At 29.3% G+C, this 23,914-nt stretch overlaps 1 protein-coding gene across 3 annotated transcripts; it reads left to right on the top strand.

Annotated features, from left to right (window-relative positions):
• The first annotated feature begins 371 nt into the window (after positions 1-371).
• Positions 372-22,882, top strand: LOC111631621 (cytochrome P450 3A19-like). Of its 3 annotated transcripts, none has more exons than XM_023375903.1 (12): positions 372-455; positions 1,362-1,564; positions 1,953-2,065; positions 2,687-2,772; positions 9,263-9,453; positions 9,786-9,858; positions 17,052-17,178; positions 17,265-17,426; positions 19,427-19,600; positions 21,305-21,371; positions 21,627-21,806; positions 22,321-22,882. In XM_023375903.1, exons 2-12 carry the CDS (start codon positions 1,372-1,374, stop codon positions 22,491-22,493), a joined length of 1,539 nt encoding a protein of 512 aa, XP_023231671.1. In that variant the 5' UTR covers positions 372-455; positions 1,362-1,371; the 3' UTR covers positions 22,494-22,882. The 3 variants fall into 3 exon arrangements, with proteins under 3 accessions (XP_023231671.1, XP_023231672.1, XP_023231674.1); XM_023375904.1 differs by having other exon boundaries at positions 21,685-21,806; positions 22,321-22,476; XM_023375906.1 differs by lacking the exons at positions 372-455; positions 1,362-1,564; positions 1,953-2,065; positions 2,687-2,772 and adding an exon at positions 3,762-3,841.
• Positions 22,883-23,914: the final 1,032 nt, after the last annotated feature.

Raw genomic sequence — 23,914 nt, 5'->3', positions numbered from 1 at the left:
AGTACAAAAATGTAAATTCTTCGAGGTTATTTTTTGAGCGACCGCCATACTTTTTCTCTGTTATATATAACGGGAGGGAGAGTAAAATGATATTGTTTATTACCCGTTACAATTTAAATTTTGAAATCAGATTTTTAAAATTTTAGAATATATCGATTCGTTAATTTTACTTTAATTGTTAAAATAGTAGAAAATTTGATTTAGAAATTTGCTATTAAAACGGTTAGAGTATTTTTTTAATTTTAAAAAAATATTATTCTGTAATGAATACTTTTATCAAAGTGCCAACACACTGACCCAGACATCGAAATTAAACACTTGTTGCTTATGTAACCCATGATATTAATTCCAATTAAAAAACGAAGAAAGATAATAACTCTAGTATTAACTTTACAGAAGAACTTACAAGTATGAACAATATATTTTCAAAATAAAAAATAGATATTATTTTAAAAGTAAGTAACGATATTTTAATTTAAACTTATAGATTTATTCGTTCTTTTAAAGTGTTGCAACTGTTTTTTTGTATTGTTTATATCTGTAATATGAAACAATATTTTAATTTAGTATTTGATATCAGTTGTGTGAAAGTTTTCCATTTTCATACAATTCGCACTTTCGTATATCATACTTTAATACCTTTAACTCATCTTAGTGTACCTAATTTTGAATTTAAAAATATCGAAAACTGCTTCTGTTAATACAAAATTTAAAAACGTCATTGTGTACGCACATAATCAATGATAACATTTATCAGATCCTTTATTATATTTATCATTATGTAAATTTATTAATGTTCTCATTACTCTCATATTGTTTAGTATATGTTTATAATTATGCATATTGTTATGTATATGTAAGTATGTATGTCTTTATTGTAGATATATATTTAAAGCTAATAATACTGCTTCTACTTCTACATTGTAATATTTATTAAAGTAAACTCTGCACGAGCAATAGTAAGATAATGACTCTTATTGCTGAGAAATTTTATTGCTAACTTCATTTATTTATTTTAAATCATGTAATGGATTTTATAAACAAATAATTTAAATAAAGCTATAATACTATTATAATTATAATTTGAGTTCGGAGAATGAGCAACAACTCATAACACATAATGAACCTTAGTCTCTTCTTACTAATAAAGTACTATTGAAAAGAAAGACCATTTTTGACATAATAATATGTATTTTGTCACTCTAATACATAGTTTAAAGTGTTATTGGTTGTTAGGTATTTGAAAATGTTTATCTCTACGTTTCTTTTCTTACAGAGAGTAAAACTTAATGCATGTTTTTACATTATTTTATTAAACGTCAATTAAAGTATTATTTTAACAGTTTTTTTCTTTTTTTCAGAAAGATAAACATGCAAAACATACTGCAAATTGCTAATTCTCCAGGAGTGATTTATACAGTTATAAGTCTATTATGTTTCCTCGTAATTATATACACAAAAAGCACTGTATGTGATTGGATGATGAATTTCAAGGATTTTAATATGAGAAGCCAACTGAATGCTTATTTAAAACTTTTATCGAAATTAAAAGCAAGAAAAATTGGTATGTTCACGTTGTTTCAACGAATAATTTTTAAGCACAACAAAAAACATTTTTTTCTCTTATTTACACGCAGAGCATTGTTATATATCATTCATTCTTATTAGTGTTTCTAACATTTCTGTAAGTTTGATTTATATATAATCAATAAACGTAATCAAAATTAAACTATTTAATTAATTACAATAAAAAATAATTAACTAAGAAGAGACTTTTTATATACAAAGAATAATCATCTTTGTCAAATGAAAAGCTGTTGTCAATTAGTTGCAGCGTGTAAAAAGTCACTGTACATTCAATTACACAAAAAATTCAATGTAAAGAAATAATTTTGCATTCGTGTTTTGTTATTTTTAACATTAATATCACGAATCAATTTATTTTTTTATAGGAATGGACATGATAATAGATGAAACTTACGATTACAAGACATCGAAAGGATATATTACAATGAACCTGATTTTCATGAAATGGGTATTTGTATTTCATCCGAAATTTATGAAAGTAAGCCAAATTTAAATATTTTTATACGATATAATTAATTAACGAAACAAAAACACCGTAACAATTTCTTGTAGATGTGTACAAAAAGAATTAACACTATTTTATTCATACACTGTTTATGAGAAGACAATAAAATTTTGGAATTGTTTATAAACACAAGACATTTTTTTATTATTCTGTATTTAAACGTATGTAATATAATGTACGAGGGCGATTTTTTTCAACCTACGATAGCCCATATAACAAACAGGAATGTAAATAACAAAATGAATCTTTTACCAAAAGTTAGGTATAAACATAGTTGCTTTTCGATATAATCACGGTGAAAATTGAGGCATTTGTCTGTCTGTGAATGAGCTTTGAAATCCCCTCTTCTTACAATGTTGCTGCGCCCTTAAGGCTCATCTCGAGTCACTGGCAACAACATTTTATAAAAAGGGGATTACAAAGCTTGTCTACAGATACCAGAAATACCTCAATTTTCACGGTGATTATGTCTAATTTACTATTGGATAATTTCGATTTGATTTTTTTATTAGAAGATACGACTATTATAATTGCATATGATTCATTAACTCACGAAAATATATTCAAATTAATATTTATCTAATTTTATTTCAGATGCTATTGGAAGACGATGAAAACATTGATAGACCTATAATGAAGCATGCTGATAAAGGTATAATGACAGATTCATTACTAATCAGGTAGGTAAAATTTTAAAATGATTTTTTTATATTGAATTACTAATACAGTTCTTCTTAGATGAAAACTACAGCTTATTTAAATATGTGATTGCTTTAATTAAAAGTTGTTACTTTAGTTTTGATNTTCATACACTGTTTATGAGAAGACAATAAAATTTTGAAATTGTTTATAAACACAAAAAAATTTTTTATTATTCTGTATTTAAACGTATGTAATATAATCTACGAGGGCGGTGTTTTTCAACCTCCGATAGCCCATAAAACAAAGACAAATGTAAATAACAAAATGAATCTTTTACCAAAAGTTAGGTATAAACATGGTTACTTTTCGATATAATCACCGGGAAGATTGAGGCTTTTGTCTGCCTGTGAATGAGCTTTGAAATCCTCTCTTCATAGAATGTTGCTGCAACCTTAAAGGCTCATCTCGAGTCACTGGCAGCATCATAATGTAAAGAGGGGATTACAAAGCTTGTCTACAGATACCACAAATACCTCAATTTTCACAGTGATTATGTCTAAAAGAAACCATGTTCTACCTAACTTTTAGTAATAAATTTATTATGTTACTTATATCGTCTCTGTTTTATAGACCATTGGAGGTAGTGAAAAATCGTTTTTGTTTACTCGTTTATATGTATTTTTTTATCTTTACGTTCTATAACGATGTTTAATTACAGTATTTTATTAAAATGGCACACACTCTGTGTTGTTTTCAGTTACTGTCAGGTTACACTGAAATTTCATTATATTTTAAATCCGTAATGAAGAGTAATGTTCCATTATTTCGAATATGATTCGGATATAAAGTATTAAAATATTATCATAAACTTTGTGAAGTAATGTTAACCAGACTTAAATAATTTACTATTCGATAATTTCCATTTGATTTTTTTATTAGAAGATACGACTATTATAATTGCATATGATTCATCAACTCACGAAAATATATTCAAATTAATATTTATCTAATTTTATTTCAGATGCTATTGGAAGACGATGAAAACATTGATAGACCTATAATGAAGCATGCTGATAAAGGTATAATGACAGATTCATTACTCATCAGGTAGGTAGAATTTTAAAATGATTTTTTATATTGAATTACTAATACAGTTTTTTTTAGATAAAAACTACAGCTTATTTAAATATGTGATTGCTTTAATTAAAAGTTGTTACTTTAGCTTTGAAAAATTTCCTGTGTATTTCTAAAAGACTATTTTCTGTTTTCTCAGAATTAGTCAATAGCTATGGCATATCTAATCAGTAATCATACATACATATTCTACTCGTACTGTACCTAAGAATTATAAAATCTCATATAAGAAAATTATACACGTTGCAGGACTGCTAAAAACATCTGTCAATGTAAATGTGAATTTTATCTAACATATATTTTATAGTCTTGGTTTATAATGCTACTTTCACTGACTATATTTAGTGAATTTAAGCATATATTTTGACACCTTTTGCTTTTTTTTCAACTATGTCTTGAAATTTTCTTTTCAAGGCATACATTTTAGCACGTAAACCAAAAAATTCAGCCATCCTTTCACAGTTATTTTCATCTTTCATTTTCTTCAAAACTTTCTTTTTAACTCTTGGTATACCCTAAATATTTTCCTCTTTTCACATCTACAAATGTTTCAGACAAATATATTTTTCTCTCACCTGTGATTTTCAATGACAAGAAGAGGCTGAAATCAATTTGCCACAGAACATACAGGTGCCCAGGAAAATAAAACAGAGAAGAGTATCATACTGAACATTATAGCTGTTTGTTTGAGAAAGTGGTTGTTGGCTATATGTGTGAATAAAACAAGTGGTAATATCATAACTGTTTAGCGATCATTGTCATGTATTGTTGCATTCACGTACAGTTGCTGCCAGGTATGTATTGACTAAACTTTGGTATGAATTTTGTCAGGCTACGATTATTCACATGCTACTTTTCCAATTTTGACAAATTGACTATCCCTTACATGTAACAATGTGGAAATAATTTTTAAATGACCAAGAAATTTCCGAAATTTACGTACTTTCAGTTTTTGTCCTACAGAGATTTTAACACAAAAAAATAAATACAATACTGTAATTCTTGCTTTGTAGGCCCATAGGTAGCAACGTTGCCCGATTTAAATATGTATTTTAAATTTAAAAGTAATAGTGCTTTTAACTATGGTAATCAATACTGAAAGGGNAGGTAAGTAAAATTTTAAAATGATTTTTTAATATTGAATTACTAATACAGTTCTTCTTAGATGAAAACTACAGCTTATTTAAATATGTGATTGCTTTAATTAAAAGTTGTTACTTTAGTTTTGATTAATTTCCTGTATATTTTTATAAAACTGTTTTCTCAGAATTACTCAATAGCTATGGCATATCTAATCAGTAATTATACATACATATGCTACTCGTCCCTAAGAATTATAAAATCTCATAAAAGAAAGTTATACACGTTACAGGACTGCTAAATCTTATGTCAATGTGAATGTGAATTTCATCCAACATATCTCTTATAATTTTGGTTTATAATGCTACTTTCACTGACTATATTTATTGAATTTAAGCATATATCTTGACACCTTTTGCTTTTTTTCAACTATATCTTTCAAAGCATATATTTTAGCACGTAAACAAAAAAATTCAGCCATCCTTTCACAGTTATTTTCATTTTTCATTTTCTTCAAAACTTTATTTTTAACTTTTGGTATATCCTAAACATTTTCCTCTTTTCACCTCTAATAATGTTTCAGACAAATGTATTTTTCTCTCACCTTACCGTTGTGATTTTCAATGGCAAGAAGAGGCTAGACTCAATTTGCCACAGAACATAGAGGCGCCCAAGAAGAGTATCATACTGCACATTATATCTGTTTGAAAAAGTGGCTGCTGGCTATATGTGTGCACAAAACAAGTGGTAATATCATAATTATCTTTTTAGCGACCATTGTCATGTATTGTTGCATTCCCGTACAGTTGTTGCCAGGTATGTATAGATTTAACTTTGGTATGAATTTTGTCAGGCTACGATTATTTACATGCATATTTTTCTAATTTTGATAAATTGACTATCCCTTACACGTATTTTATGTAACTATGTGGAAGTAATTTTCGGATGGCCAAAATATTTCCAAAATTTACGTACTTTCAGTTTTTGTTCTACAGAGATTTTAACGCAAAAAAATAAATACAGTACTGTACTGTACTTCTTGCTTTGTAGGCCCAGAGGTAGCAACGTTGCCCGATTTAAATATGTATTTTAAATTTAAAAGGAACAGGGCTTTTAACTATGGTAATCAATACTGAAAGAGAGAAAATCATATCGTAATCAGTAAATAATTCTAATCCTTTTCCTCTTGTTTTTAATACGATATTTCGTGCTAATATTTGTGCTGTATACTATCGACCTGGGTCTAATTTATAATGAAACGTCTCTAATATTCTTAATAATTGCTAATATTATGACATTGTAATTTTAAATTGTAATTATTGATAGAATACTTAAAATGTAAATATGTAAACTGAATATTTAATTTGTGAAAGGTTTTCTTAAACGTATTTTAAAACCTGATGGCCTATGGCAGTGGGTTGAAACGTTTATTAATAGAGAATTGTTTCAGAAAAAGCTTAAGTTTTCTAGTAAAATTGTATTCTCTGCTGAATACACATGGTATGAATCGGTTTTAACATATAAATCAAAATATATCTATTCTCTAATATTAAAATCATTCCAAATTTTTTGTGCATGACTTTGTTTTTCATGTGATATGATAGTTTTATTCAATTCACAGTAAAATTCCTGCTTTGGTGGTAATTGTTTTCATTACAGTTGAATTTAATGGACATACAGTCATACCCTTCGTAATCACAGGATCTAATTTTTCTTGAGGAAAATATTTTATTGTATTTCTGAATTGTTTCTTTCTGTAGATTACTAGTTAATTTAACAATGCTATTTGCCATAAGTTTATAAGAATTTTGTAAGTTATAGAAATTTTGAATTGACTTATTCTTATCTTCTCACACACTTTATATTTTGGTTCAGATACAGATTTTATTTTGAACATATTATTATAAACTGTTAGTTCGTTTTCTTTTCTACTGGCCTAAGTTAGTATCATTTTATTTGATCTAAGATATAATTAGGGGAGACCGCGGCAACTTCGGCATGCGGGAAAGTTTGTCAATCTCTTTTTTTTTAAAAACAAATTAAAAGGAGACTTTGGTTATAGGTTAGGCAGTTGAGTTTTATTGGTGGCTTGTTGAGTGTAGTGTTTTTATTGTTCTCCAACAAGCGTAGTTGAATTATCAAGCAAATTTTCATTTTCGTTCAATTCCATATAATATTTTTTTTCCATTTATATTGAATTGGCAGGTTTTGTTATAATTCCATGATAACGAAAGTTACTTTTCCTGTTAGAAGGATGTAACTTCAACTTATTCACGTGGCCAGATCGTGGCTTGGCATTCTGTTCTCAGGGTTGTACTTAATGTTTCGAAATCATGACTAGCGGGGTAAGATCGGCAACATAAAGCCACATTAGAAGCAAAGGATAAAAATCAAACAGATGATAAATGAAAACATGTTTGCATTTGTTATTCATGTATATATGTCTTTGAACTTGCATTTCGTTGTAATAATATTAAATGGGTGTTGGATTTGTATTTCTTTGTTTTAATAGTGAATTCCAACTTATACATTGTTAATAACATAATTTTATATACGTGCCTATCTTGCCCCATTACTGTTGCCCCTATACCAGGGGCAACTTTAATAAAAATAATTAAAATAATTACAACTTTACAAAAAGAGAGAAGTTGCCGATCTTGCCCCTATACCCGGGGCAACTTCGTCAATTTCTCTCTTCTTGTAAAGTTGTAATTATTTTAATTATTTTTATTTCCAAACTGATTTTAACCAGTTCTATAGTAAGGTAACATTCCAATAGACAATATGCAAAGCTTTTTTTCAGTTTACAGCAGTATTTATTACACAAAATTTAAGTAAAGCTTAACATGCCGATCTTGCCCCGGTCTCCCCTAATTATAATTTTTAACTAATTTATCTAAACATCTATTTATAATTTTGTATTATTAGCTGTAAAGAATTACCATATTTTAGTGTCTAATAAGAGTTTTGTTGAATTTCTGGGAAAGTGAACAATTTATCTTTGTATTTACCGTAGGGAAACAATGTGAACTATTTTCTTAACTTTCAGCCGAAGAAAATTGATTTGGTGTCTAAATTTCAGCACACTATTTTTAAAATTTGCAGTAATTACTCTGAATCTCTAGCATTTCGTACGCGTAAATAAATTCTTTTTATTATTTTAAGTCGCATTGGAAGAAAGAAGTGACTTCTTTTTATGTAAGTCTGCTGAAGTTCGCTAAAAGCATTGACATTTCTTTCTCGTCCGCCATTGGTATCAAAAATATACGTGGTGGTTTGATAACAAGTAAAGCGCTCTCTTTAAGAAAGCGATACAAGTATAAACTTATTTCAATACTTTCTGTTTTCGCTGCTGCTTGAAACCGGATATATACGTGCATCTTCTCATCGTTAAAAAATGACAGTACTGATATCTGTTTTTTATAGTATGCGACATTGTCTGTAGAAAGTGTTGAAAACACTTGCTGCAGATCATAAATAAACAGCGTATGGTTCGTCATAAGTATTTTGAACCCGAAAAGTGGTCAAGTGACCACAATTTGGACTCAAAGCTTCACTTTTCCCACACGCTGATATATTATATAATATGACAAAGTTGGCTGTTTCACAGACGAAATCACGACTCTTCTTGCAGTATGAAAGTATAAGTACGAAATATACAAATGCCACTATACAGTAACAATNGCTCTCTTTAAGAAAGCGATACAAGTATAAACTTATTTCAATACTCTCTGTTTTCGCTTCTGCTTGAAACCGGATCTATACGTGCATCTTCTCATCGTTAAAAAATGACAGTACTGATATCTGTTTTTATAGTATGCGAGATTGTCTGTAGAAAGTGTTGAAAGCACTCGCTGCAGATCATAAATAAACAGCGTATGGTTCTTCATAAGTATTTTAAACTCGGAAGGTGGTCAAGTGACCACAATTTGGATTCAAAGCTTCACTTTTCCAACACGCTGATATATTATGTAATATGACAAAGTTGGCTGTTTCACAAAAGAAATCACGATTCTTCTTGCAGTATGAAAGTATAAGTACGAAATATAGAAATGCCACTATACAGTAACAATGTATTTTATCTTATTTACCATTTTCATGCAAAAAAGGTAATAATGGTGGAATTATTTGATATATTAAATAAAGAAAGTAATATATATATAAATAAATTCATTAGGCAATTTCACTATTGAAAGTTTTAATCTTTTTAATGACTTCTTTCTTAGTATGAGTTTATTATTTTTATATTTAATTTTTATATGATAGAAGCATTTAATGTATAACAATATTTTGTGTACATTGTTTTCATTTTAGAAATGGAGACAGATGGAGAATTAGAAAAAAATTACATGCTCCAGCATTTACACAAAAGACTATTGATAAATTTCAGTCAGTTATTGATGAAAATGCAAGAAAACTTGTAGCTGAGCTTAAAGAAAAATGTCAAGCGGATTGGACACCAATTTTACCAATTATAAAAAAACGTGTTTTTTATATACTTCTTGGTGAGAAACATAACAAAACAAATTTACTGTCTAAATTTTGATTTCTTGTATTGCTGAAAACTTCTTGTTTATAAAAATTAAATTAATTAAATATTTATTATTTACAATTTATTGCAGATAACATTATGCTTTAAATTATTAATTATTTTATTTTCATTTTAGTTTTTCATAATTTTATTTTTAACAATTTAATTGTTTATTTCTATAATTTAAAGAAATTGCTAACGTGATTATGTCACTTAACAGCATAAGTTTTTCGCATTACTGTATTTATGAACTAACCTTATAAAAATGCCAAACTAATATTCATAATAAACAGTTATTTATTGCAGAAACTGTGTTATCATTTCCGAAAAGTTGGAAAAATTTTGATCTGTTTCCTATTTATGACAAAGTTGATGACGTGTAAGTATATACCTTATAATGATCTATTTTTTCTCCTTATTTAGTCGGTTTATAATGCCGTTGTTGTAAAGATTTCCAAAGAATGGTTTATTCAGACAAAATAATAAATTTAATATCTCTAATAACTCTTTTCTTATTTGAGGATTAAGGATCTGAATCTCATCTCTGCCAAAATCTTCACTGATTGTTTGTTTCCTACTTTTCATTACATAACTCAGTCTCTTATTACGAAGTTCGAGTCAATATATCATAATTATTAATTGGTAAATCATATACCTATATGTAAAAGGTAGGGTAGAGGTTCTGCGCGTGCAGATAACGATACACGTTGACTGGCATGTTCTTAATTAAACTGATAACAGAAAGCCACAAGTAGCACCTTGCCATTTCATGCTCGCACTTTGAGCTTTCGGCAACGTTTCTACTCCGGGTTTTTTTACTTCATGCTGTAAGATTTTCAACATAGTTTATAGTGGTGGCATTACGTTTCTTGCCTGCCATTATGTTCTGGAGAAACATATCAACATCAATTCGGTAACCAAAAGATTCTGCTGGAATAGCTCCATTCTTTGGTCTTAAAAATATTTTCGAAAAATTCTAGAAACTTATAGAGTATACACCTTGCGGTGTTCCAGCCATGTCCTCACGAAGATCTTTATGGTTCTGTTTGAAATGATGTAGTGAGGAGCGATTGCACGTATGCGTTTCCTACACTCTGACTATACGGCGTAATTAACCCTTGCAACTGTCTCAGTGTGCAGAGACAATAAAATTCAATAGAGATAAGAATGGATGCAATGCAAGCTTTAGATTCAAATCATAAATAAAAAAATTGATGTTTAATTATTACCAAAAGAAATGACTTCCTAGAGCATTTCAAATAAATATTTAGAATATATATTAAATATAANAAGGATCCTGCTCTCTATTGGTCTGCTGTCACTACGCTTCGCCAATCGCGTTAATTCTTGGCAGTTGTAGCCGACAGACAAGAGTGTCATGGAAGTATGTGATAAATGATGATATCAAATGACCTACACTTGTAAATAACGGAAAAAGAACAGAGAATGACCGCGAAATGAAAATGTGAAAATAAGTATGCAATTGAGTTGATAACATAATCGAACAAGTCGAGGCAGCTTATTGTCACGAAATTCGCGCCCCTCGATGTCAAACAATTGTTGCCATAGACTTCGGAAAGCTAAATGCTTGTAATGTAAGTCACTTAGCGCGCACGGGCGAAAGCCTGGAGCCGTTCGGGCTATCAAGCTGTCTCGAATCTGTGAAATCATAACTGTGACTTATATCGACGTCCTATCTGTCTCTTTTCTCCGTTATCATCAGGCTGAGTCACGTAATTGTAAAATGGGAACTCTAGGACGGAAAAGTGACGAATCGAAAGTATCGTGAGCGCGTATTATGATGTATGCACAGGCATACATGGATTAGAGCGATAGAGGAAAGAGAAAGGGAAGAGCAAAGACGAGCGCTTAAAAAGAAGGATAGGCAGGGTCAGACCCTCAGATGTGCGAGGATTCTCCAACGATAGACGTGTACGTGTGCTGATCTTTGTAATTATAAATTGTGAATACATGTGACTAATATTATTTTCTTTTTTATTTTGTGCATGTTACAAGTTATAAATAAATATATACAAACAACACTAACTCGATAACGTTAAATCTAAGTACCGAAATGATTAATTTACTGTGTTTTTGTTATTTATTACTCCTGTTTTTAGGTATTCGGTATTCGGCCGAATAGTGATTAAATATTCGCTATTCGGCCGAATAGTGAAAAATATGCCGAATAGGCCGAATACCGAATAGTAACCGAATATTCGTTACATCACTAATTCTAATCCTTTTCCTCATGTATTTAACACGACATTTCGTGCTAATAACTGTGCTGTATAGTAGCTGGGTCTAATTTATATGTTTTAATGCAAATGTCTGTAATATTCTTAATATTTGCTAATATTATGACAGCGATTGTATTTTTAAATTGTAATTATTGATAAAATACTTGAAATGTATATAGTAAACTGAATATTTTATTTGTGAAAGGTTTTCTTAAACGTATTTTAAAACCTGATGGCCAGAATTTTTTCAGAAAAAGCTTAAGTTTTCTAGTAAAATTGTATTCTCTGCTGAATACACATGTTATGAATCGGTTTTAACATATAAATCAAAATACCTCCATTCTCTAATATTAAAATCATTCCAAATTTTCTGTGAATGAGTTTATTTTTCATGTGATATGATAGTTTAATTCAATTCACAATTATATTCCTGATTTGATGGTAATAGTTTCCATCAAAGTTTAATTTTATGTCCACAGAGTCATACACACGAACACCCTTCGTAATCACGAGATCTAATTTGTTTTGAGTAAAATATTTTATTGTATTTCCGAATTGTTTTTTCTTCTTGTAGATTACTAGTTAATTTAACCATGCTATTTGCCATAAGTTTATAAGAATTTTGTAAGTTATAGGAATTTTGAATTNTTTTATTTGTGAAAGATTTACTTAAACGTATTTTAAAACCTGATGGCCTATGGCAGTGGGTTAAAAGTTCATTAATCTATATTGTTTCAGAAAAAGCTTAAGTTTTCTAGTAAAATTGTATTCTCTGCTGAATACACATGGTATAAATCGAATTTAACATATAAATCAAAATATCTCCATTTTCTAGTATTAAAATCATTCCAAATTTTGTGTGCATGACTTTACTTTTCATGTGATATGATAGTTTAATTCAATTCACAATAAAATTCCTGCTTTGATGGTGAATGTTTTTATCAAAGTTTAATTTAATGGACATGGAGTCATACCCTTCGTAATCACAAGATCTAATTTGGCTTGAGTAAAATATTTTATTGTATTTCCGAATGGTTTCTTCTTGTAGATTACTAGTTAATTTAACCATGCTATTTGCCATAAGTTTATAATTTTGTAAGTTATAGTAATTTTGAGTTGACTTATTCTTATCTTCTCATACACTTTATATTTTGGTTCGGATACAGATTTTATTTTGAACATATTATTATAAACTGTTGGTTCGTTTTCTTTTCTACTGGCCTTAGTTAGTATTATTTTAATTGATCTAAGATATAATTAATTATAATTTTCAACTAATTTATCTAAACATCTATTTATAATTTTGTATTATTAGCTGTAAAGCATTACCACATTTTAGTGTCTAATAAGAGTTCTGCTGAATTTCTGGGAAAGTGAACAATTTATTTTTATATTTACTGTAGGGAACCAATGTATACTATTTTCTTAACTTTCAGCCAAAGAAAGTTGCTTTTGGTGTCTGACTTTTAGCACACTATTTTTAAAATTTGCAGTAATTACTCAGAGTCTCTAGCATTTCGTATGCGTAAATAAATTCTTTTTATTCTTTTAAATCGCGTGGTAGAAAGGAGTGCCTGCTTTTTATGTAAGTCTGCTGAAGTTCGCTAAAAGCATTGAAATTTTTCTCTCGTCCGCCATTGGTATAAAAAATATACGTGGTAGTTTGATAACAAGTAAAGCGCTCTCTTTAAGAAAGCGATACAAGTATAAACTTATTTCAATACTCTCTGTTTTCGCTTCTGCTTGAAACCGGATCTATACGTGCATCTTCTCATCGTTAAAAAATGACAGTACTGATATCTGTTTTTATAGTATGCGAGATTGTCTGTAGAAAGTGTTGAAAGCACTCGCTGCAGATCATAAATAAACAGCGTATGGTTCTTCATAAGTATTTTAAACTCGGAAGGTGGTCAAGTGACCACAATTTGGATTCAAAGCTTCACTTTTCCAACACGCTGATATATTATGTAATATGACAAAGTTGGCTGTTTCACAAAAGAAATCACGATTCTTCTTGCAGTATGAAAGTATAAGTACGAAATATAGAAATGCCACTATACAGTAACAATGTATTTTATCTTATTTACCATTTTCATGCAAAAAAGGTAATAATGGTGGAATTATTTGATATATTAAATAAAGAAAGTAATATATATATAAATAAATTCATTAGGCAATTTCACTATTGAAAGTTTTAATCTTTTTAATGACTTCTTTCTTAGTATGAGTTTATTATTTTTATATTTAATTTTTATATGATAGAAGCATTTAATGTATAACAATATTTTGTGTACATTGTTTTCATTTTAGAAATGGAGACAGATGGAGAATTAGAAAAAAATTACATGCTCCTGCATTTACACAAAAGACTATTGATAAATTTCAGTCAGTTATTGATGAAAATGCAAGAGAACTTGTAGCTGAGCTTAAAGAAAAATGTCAAGCGGATTGGACACCCATTTTACCAATTATAAAAAACGTGTTTTTTATATACTTCTTGGTGAGAAACATAACAAAACGAATTTACTGTCTAAATTTTGATGTCTTGTATTGATGAAAACTTCTTGTTTATAAAAATTAAATTAATTAAATATTTATTATTCCCAATTTATTGCAGATAACATTATGCTTTAATTAATTATCTTTTTTCATTTTAGTTTTTTATAATTTTATTTTTAACAATTTAATTGTTCGTTTCTATAATTTAGAGTAATTGCTAACGTGATTATGTCACTTAACAGCACAAGTTTCTCGCATCATTGTATACTATTTATGAACTAGCAGTATAAAAATGCAAAACTAATATTGATAATTAACAGTTATTTGTTACAGAAACTGTGTTATCATTTCCGAAAAGTTGGAAAAATTTTAATCTGTTTCCTATTTATGACAAAGTTGATGACGTGTAAGTAATATTAAATATATACCTTATAATGATCTATTTTTTCTCTTAATTTAGTAGGTTTATAATGCCGTTGTTGTAAAGATCTCCAAAGAATGGTTTGTTCAACAGAATAATAAATTACACACCTCTAATAACTCTTTGCTTATTTGAGGATTACGGATCTGAATCTGATCTCTGCTAAAATCTTCACTGATTGTTTGTTTCCTATTTTTCATTACATAACTCAGTCTCGTATTACGAAGTTCGAGTCGATATATCATAATTATTAATTAGTAAAACGTATATTTATATGCAAAAGGGAGGGTAGAGGTTCTGCGTGTGCAGGTAACGATACACGTTGACTGGAAAGTTCTTAATTAAAGTGACAACAGAAAGCCACAAGTAGCACGTTGCCATTTCATGCTCGTACTTTGAGCTTTCGGCAACGTTTCTACTCCGGTTTTTTCCACTTCATGCTCTGAAATTCTCTTCATAGTTTATAGTGGTGGCATTACGTTTCTTGCTTGCCATAATGTTCTGGAGAAACATATCAACATCATTTCGGTAACCAAAAGATTCTGCTGGAAAAGCTCCATTCTTTGGTCTTAAGGATATTTTCGAAAAATTCTATAAACTTATAGGGTATACACTTTGCGGTGTTCCAGCTATGTCCTCACGAAAAACTTTATGGTTCTGTTTGAAATGTTGTAGTGAGAAGCGATTGCACGTAGGCTTTTCCTACACTCTGACTATATGGCACGTAGGCTTTTCCTACACTCTGACATATCTCTTTTCATAATAAAGAGTATCGGCCTGTCTACTTTCTTTATGTTCTAGAACAAATTTATAATGATTCCATTTATAAAATTATAATATTAATACAGTATAGTCGCAGGTTCAAATTCAAAGCATAGAGTATCGCACTTTACAGATTTATTATATAGAAAACTTTGTAGACAACAGTCATGAATATATACTTTATTGATATTAGTTACTATAAAACGCAATTGAGATGACATACTCCTTATCAGTTCTTATCTCGTTAGTACCTGTATTTTTTCAAAAAATGTTTTTTAGTTATAATGAGTCATGAACTAAATTATGTGTATTATATATAATTGATTAAATATTACAATCCTAAACCAGCCAACCTGATTCACGTACAGCACTTTTGAAAAAAACTTGTAATATTAATAAACAATAGATTTCTGCTACAACTACCCGACGAACTTTTAAAAGAAAGAGTACGTTATAAATCGAAAGAAAATGTTTAATAGAACTACATGCGAACACCATATAATAGAAGGAGTGACGAATATTAATAAAAAATATTTATTAAATGATTACCCAAGATCAATATAGAAGAAGTAGTAAATTCACTGTTTTTTTATAGGAACGATGAAAAATGTTAAACAAAAAGCAGCCTACAAATAGTTGTTATATAAAAAATATTTTCGAATAACTTTTCAATATAATGCTGAAATTCAATATATGTATTGCCCATACATTATGCAATAAAGTAAGAAATATATTCCACAATAAGATTGGTACAAAAACTAAAAAAAAAAAAAACAGATAATGCAGGTATCGTGTATAGTTTACAATGTGTACGGCAACATCTATATCTTACATAGAAGAGACAGGCATGATTAAGTAAAAGAAAATGCGCCTCTATATATTTTAAAGTAAAATAATCCCCATGGTATTATCACAGAAGTGACAGGTTCACAAAACCAAATTAAAATGTTAAATTATGAAAAAACATACAAAGGTAAATTTAAAGAACACAGAATAATCAAAAAAAGTTTACATAAAGAAAATCTGTTAAATACATGTGAAAAAATACAAGCCACCCAGACGTGGTATGACATCACCGAAGATTACACATTAACATTTGAAAGAAAAAAGTGCTTATTTTCAGTTTATAATATTATATATTACTACAGTGTATTAGATAATAGAAAAAGATAATTGAATTATTTCAAGTATTTGACTAAAAACATCCATTTGAAGGTAAAACACAAAAACATGAAAATATATTAACTTATCTCTGCCAAACATGCAATTAACACGCGTTATTAACAACATTAGAATGCTGGTAACTTTAAAAATCATTTTTCTCCAAACTCTGGAAAATAAACAACAATAATTTTTTTATCTAAGTTATTTTTAAGTTATTGTTACATTATGTTATGTAAGTTAAGTTTTAGTATCATTTCCCTTCTCCTCTCCCTCTCTTCCGGCACCAGTTTACACCTCCACCGNTTTAATTATTGCAAGAAGAAATGACTTTCTAGAGCATTTCAAATAAATATTTAGAATATATATTAAATAAAATTTCATTCGCATTTACATTTACTTCTTAATTGATAATAATACATAAAATTCAGACTTCAAAGCTGTATAGAGAAGTCATTTTAATAAAGACAAATAATTTTGTATTTATAGATTGTCGTCATCTCTTATAATGAGACTCCTTAATGTATTTTTATGGCCAAATATTATTTTTTCCTTTACAAAACATGGTCGTAAATTTAATGAATGCAAAAGAATTGGGAGGGATATTTTGAAACGAGTTGAGTATCATGAAAAAGTTTCAATTTCGTGTAAGTATATTCTGTAGAACTTTTATTGTTGTTTATAATATCTTGATAATTTCAGTTGGTTATTGAACGACAGAAAGATTTAAATACAAAAGTTTCACGTAGAAATGAAAAAGAGGCATTGTCGATTATCGATCTGCTTCTACCTTATTTGATGACCAATCATCCTGATGTTACAATAGAAAATGTCGTTGATGACGTAATGGCTTTTCTAGGAGCAGTAAGTACCGATATATGTTTCGTGATTTTAGTTTCATTCACGACTGTAAAATAACAAACAATATCACATTCATAATGTAGGGTGTTTGTACAAAACGCATCATAGATGACCATGACAAAGCAAGAATACCAGCATAGCATCAAAAATAAAGATATTGTATTTGAAATAGTATTGAATGTTGCCCACTAATGCTTAAGAGTAATTTTTTCAATTAAGATTTTTTTCTTTGTTGAAAATATGCTGTGTTAATTGTGTAAAAGGCTTGCAGAAAAAATTAAATCATTACTTATAATTTCATACTGCTTTTCATTGTATAAAGGAAACTAAACCTATCTTTGAATGTCCAACGGAAATTAAGTGTTCAAAATAAGCATTCTGTGGCACCTGACAATTTGCAAGGAAAACTTGTAATAAATTCTTTCGCAATCTTCATCAAAACTACTTTGTCGCTGTCTCTGCTGAAATGTAAATTATGCGCTGTTGAAATTGTGTAACATTTTCAATTGTAATTGGAAAACTATATTTTATGTAGCTTTAAAAAAAGAAATGTAATGGTGTCAAACCAGACGTTTTGGAAAGCTATTAAATCAGATATCCTCATTCAATTCATTTGACTGGAAATGTGGCATTAAACCATTCATTTTGAATATCCTAATTGCAGATGCTTCATCATGTTGACAAAAAATAGCTTTGTCAAGATCTAAATTTTTCAGCAGAGGCCTGTCTTTCTGTTTTAAGAGCTCAAAGTGATTTTGGAAGTTGAAGATATAGTGAATAATAAATGTCCAAGCACTCATTGGCCATCTATTCCAGCTCAAATGTTACCACTGTTGATCCGTTGAGCCTACTTCACTCATAAGTGATGCGAACTCCGCTGTGTCCAGGAGCGTGTGTTAGAAGAGTTTATATTACTGCAAACAGAAAACGATGCTTTATTTGTCCAGCCAATTTACGTGGAAATGGTAAGTTCAACGTTGATAATATCCATTGATACTTGTATAAATGTTAGTAGATTTTAGTGGAAGTACAGAAAGTAACCCTGTTATTTCTTCTAGACTCACAAAGAAAATGACATATGTATGGTTTCTGTCAGACAAGTCCTGGGCCTCTGCATCTTTGCAGCTTAAGCGATGTGATTTAGCATTCTTTGCTTTCATAAATCTCTTTTCCTTACACTATGATTGTTCTATGCTAGACCAAATTTAAGTTTGTGTTGAATAACAATTTCACAGTTTGATAAATAATTATTTGCATTATTAACATAACTTGAGATGCTTGTTATGTACATACACCGTAACTATCAATCATTTAAATTTAATACAGAGAATTAAGTTTTTGAACTTTTAAAGCTATCTGCAACACAAAGTCTGCAAATAATCAAACATGAAAGACACAAGTAGAGCGATTTGCAAAATTTACATAATTAAATCACGTTGATTGGTTAGGAGAATAGGTCATTCGAGGTGTCACTGACTATGTGAAGTCGATTTGGACAAATAAAATATTTTTTATTTAAAACAATCTGAAAAATGTGACTCCACTAGTAAAGTTTCTTGTAGAATTGTTTTCGTTTTACAATTTATTTTAACTTTTCTTTCATTTCAAGATATCAAAACGTTAAATGTAATTATTTAAATTTTTCGTAAGCCTGTGTTTTTCTGCAAGTAGCACAAGAAAAGAAAAAGCGCTCAAATCATCAGGGCACAAGCATAAAATTTTCCAAGAAGTATCGAAAAAAGTACAGAAACCTTTTTAATTAATTCTATGCTGTGCTGCACTCATGCTTTGTCTTATTGCACTTTTGGTGTGTTTATACCGATTTTTTTATCGCCATCATTAATTATGTCTAATTTAAAATTTTTATGTTTTCACCTTATCCATAAAAATGTATTTTACAAGTGACATTCATAAAGTGTCGAGTTAAGGAAAATCGTTATTTATTTTGTATTGTTAAATATTTATTTATAAACCACAGACTTTTATAATGTCTAATAAAATAGGGTCATCATTCGTTTACTGTAACAATGACATGGGCTATGTACGAATTGGGAAGACATCCGAAGATTCAAGAGAAAATTCAGGAAGAGTTAGATGAAATATTTCGAGATGATCCGTCACGAACAACGACAAAAGAAGATTTATCGAAAATGGCATACTTGGAATGTGTTCTTAAGGTAAGTTTCAAACTTTGTGCATAGTTATCATTAATTAATACAAACGTTATGAGTTAAGTATTACAGATTTAATATAAGGTTAGTAGCAGTAGTAATACTGTGGTGTGTAAAATTAATTAAGGCAGCAAGCACACGTTTTAGATGTGTGGAAAAGTATTTCGTTATTCAGATGAAATTTTGTACCCAGATACCACATGACAACAAAGATTATTAGTCGTACAAACTGAAAATAAATAATTTACTTTCAAAGATATGTATATATTGCCAAACATACATGAAACACGACGTCAAAATCTCCAGAAAAACCAGAAGTGTTTGATTCCCTGACAAGCATACATTTTTAGAGGTTCTGTAAAGGTTTTATTGTAATAAACACGCCACTTAACAAAAGCACATTTCAACACTTGGCAGGCCCTCAGAGAGGTTTGAATGAATGCAGAGAATTTTAAACACGGATAATCAGATTCTGGTCTGGAAACAATACGAATACGCAAATATTTTTATTGTCTATAAAAATTAATTAGATCTAATGACACTCCGAAAAAGCCTGTCCTGTATGTAATTCAGAGATCTCATCTGTATAGCGCTCAGCCCATAGCAAGCTTCTTTGAAGTGTCGTTGGCCATGGTTTATTGGTGCATACTCCGGTACAATCTTTGAGGATGTATTGGGATGTGCAGCGATCTCTCGCACCAACATCAGTTCCACCATAGCAGTTGTTATCTTTGACGTTTGAGGATTGATAGTTTATCTTATGATCCGTGTATAGGTCATCGCGTCAAAAATCACATTTCCAAAGTGTATTTCGACTCAAGAGAGAGAACAAGAATAGTTCAGTGGTTCTATATTGACAGATGATTCTCATAGTACCTGAAAAGATGGGGATAATTGTCGAAAAAAAGAATAATTTTCACCTAACATAAAACTCCTTTTTAATCATTACAAATTGCTTTCTTTGATATTAATATATCAAAGGGAGCAGAAAACTCACGGAGAATGCCTTTGTGCTGTGAAACCGGGAGTTAAAGCCATTCGATGATTTTCACAAAGAGACGTTGATTTTCATTGATCTCCACTTGCTGTTATGGTGACGGTTTCTCTGTTTTGAAATTATTCCCACATCATGAGCATTACGTTTATCGACTGCTTGCCATCTGATTATCTCTGTATTGGACTGCCCTGCACCAAATCTACTACTGCAATTGTCCTACACCTCAATACTTTATTTAAAAGATATTGCAATGTTACTTCATATAACTTTGATTGACCTAACAACTACAATCAACACTCAGAAAGAGTCGAGTCACTGATTCATGAAACACCAGTTTTTCTTATGCTTCATAAATTTTATGTTTCCTCACTTGTCAATTCAACTGATATGATAATTCAATTTGTCATGAATGGTCCTGTACAGTATATTCTATGTTTCGGAAAACTTAGTGGCATCAGTTTCTATTTTTGTGCTATTAAATGTGTTAATTGTTCTGAATTTTGACATCATTGTGGTAAATCCATTGCCAGTTCTAGAATTTTAATCTTAAAAAAAAAAGAAATATTTTTGTTACGAGTGGCCAATTTCGACATTTTTAAATAAAAGTTGAAGAGATAATAATTTCATTTTAATAACATTAGAAAATATCGATTTAATTTATATTAAATCGTTTACGTATAGTGTCTAATTATTATGTGTTCTGTATAATCTAGGAAACATTGAGAAAATATCCTGCTGTGCCATTTACCATGAGAAGTACTAAAAAAGTGTTACGATTTAGTAAGATTATTTCCATTCTTTATATTATTGTAATGTAACATAGTATTGTAGTAATTTAATGTTGTATCAATTGTCATAGACAGAAAGTCTATGATAATTGACACTACGTTAAGGTCTATCTTATTAAAGCTTATAGTGTATTCAAATAAATCTATAATGAAATTTTCTGAGATAATTAATAAGAATATTGTAGAATTATAATCTTTCTACTTTATGAGCAACATATAATTATTATCCATGAAATTCTATTTACAGATGACGAAAGTTTTCCGAAAAATTCCGTTTATTTCATCGATTTATATCATATGCATAGAAATCCGGAATTATATCCCGATCCAGAAGTGTTTGATCCGGACAGATTTCTTCCAGAGAATTCTGAAGAAAGAGATCCATACTCCTATCTCCCTTTTTCAACTGGGGTCAGAAAATGTATTGGTAAGATTCTTTTTATATAAAAATGTTGATTTAAGAGTAAATGCCAAATGAATAGTTTTGAGCACTACATATATCACAAAGGTTGGGTAGTTAGAGGCGATTTCCTGATATATTGAAATTAAGGCGTGTGAAGTTAAAATATTAAAGCCACATAAATAATACAAAAAGGTATTGACAAACTCTGCTATAAACTTCTTCGATCAATGAGAAATTGATTATTGCGGTATGAAAAACACTAAACGTTCCTCGAATCACACTTGTAATTCTTGTGTAATACAAGCAATAGTTCTTGTTTTTATTCTCTTCATGTGTTTTTACAATGGTAAGTAAATAACGAGTAACGTTACAAAAACACGAAATAACGAGTAACGTTACAAAAATTTACTAATGAATTGAATTAATTAATTTCAATTAATTTTATTTTACTTAAAATTTACTTTTACACTGTTAAATGTAATTATCAGTGAAAATTTAGTAAGAAATAACAAGTAAACTTAATATTTTCACATTTCAGCCCATCGGTTAGCGATGATGGAAGTGAAACTCACTTTATCATATATTATGCGATTCTTAAACGTAAAAACTCATCCACGAGAAGTTGTTGCCTGTTTGGATGACATTGTAATTGGAGAAAGTCAGCCTATTCTAATTAAAATATCACCTAGGGAGAAGACTGAAACATCATAAAATAGTTTTTTATTTTATTAATTTTTTCTGTTATTTTATATATTTATTGTTATTTTACAAAACGTTCAGTAAAATATACAGATATTACGGATGAACGGATATGATAATTAATAATGTAATAATTTGAACTGTTATTTAAAAAATAATTTTATAGATACTATAATAACTATGTGATAAAGTGATAATACAGTTTTTCCTACCTTTAATTACCATTTTTAAGATATAAAACAAAATGCAAGAGTGTACACAAAATAATTGAAAATGATACGTCTTTATTAATAAATAAAACTTTCTAGATACTTTTCGCAAACAATTGCTTTAGAAGGTACAGCAAAAGTCATGAGCTTTTATTTTGTATACGAAATACTATTTAGTAATAAAAAAGTGATTATACATAATGTTGTTTTCTTTATTTGCATATATTAATATTTAAGGTTTGTGTTCGAAACTGAAATCTCTCTTCAGTGTGTCAGTAATTTTTCTTTTATGGAATTGAGTAGGAGTACAATAAATACTAGCTAATAAGGTGATTAAATACAAGGGATGATGTTCGTGAGATAACTCAAAAGCAAATTTCATTTGTTTAATTATATTACACACAATAAAGAATCAGTTGAAGCAGGCCATTTAACAACATGCCGTTTAAGTTTGAACATTATCTTTAAAGCTAACGAATTGAAATATTTTTTCATAATACAAAGATAACACAGATTATTTATGCAATTCTGATCTCTTACATAAAAGCTAATAGCTAAAACTCTCATGTTCTTCATGATACTCTCATGATACTTTCATGTTTTTTTTCGATTATTGCAACTACTGTTCTTATTATTGCTATTTTTGCTTTTTTATCGTTATGTCGGGCAATATGTAATCAAGTCAAATAATCTTGGATGTTCATCGTTCGTTTACATATATTTGTTTAGTATCTGATTTGCTCTGACTGTTTGGCTATAGAAATGACTATGAAATTTTATTCGACCAGAAAATGTCACTCCTTCACTTGAGGGGAAAATTAGTTTCGCTTGTTTAATCGATGTATTCAGGTCTTATTTCATAATTATATCTCATCCTAAAGTACAAACGTACGCCCCTAAAATATTGGAGCTTTATAAACTTCGTTACCTTAGCGTCCACGACATAACACTGTGTCTAAATATCAATTGACCTTTGTCCCTTAACTTATGTTTTTTGAAACTAATTATAGTTACGTCTTTTATGTCAGCTCCAGTAATTTAAGTTTGGAAGGAAAGCTTTTAACAATAGTAATATAGTGGCACTGATACTTATTATAAGTTGAATTCGGAATAATTATTGATATTCCTAGATTTTTGACAAAAAGATAACAGACTTTGTTCTGGATATTGTCTTTAAAATGGTTGAATAGACTATTTCGTGAATGGCTGCCTTTGAATGGCAAT

Source organism: Centruroides sculpturatus, unplaced genomic scaffold (assembly GCF_000671375.1).
Source record: "Centruroides sculpturatus isolate CEXI.00-Female unplaced genomic scaffold, Cexi_2.0 scaffold650, whole genome shotgun sequence".
Classification (NCBI taxonomy): domain Eukaryota; kingdom Metazoa; phylum Arthropoda; class Arachnida; order Scorpiones; family Buthidae; genus Centruroides; species Centruroides sculpturatus.
Note: the sequence above shows the minus strand (reverse complement) of the source record. Positions and strands in the feature narration are given on the sequence as shown.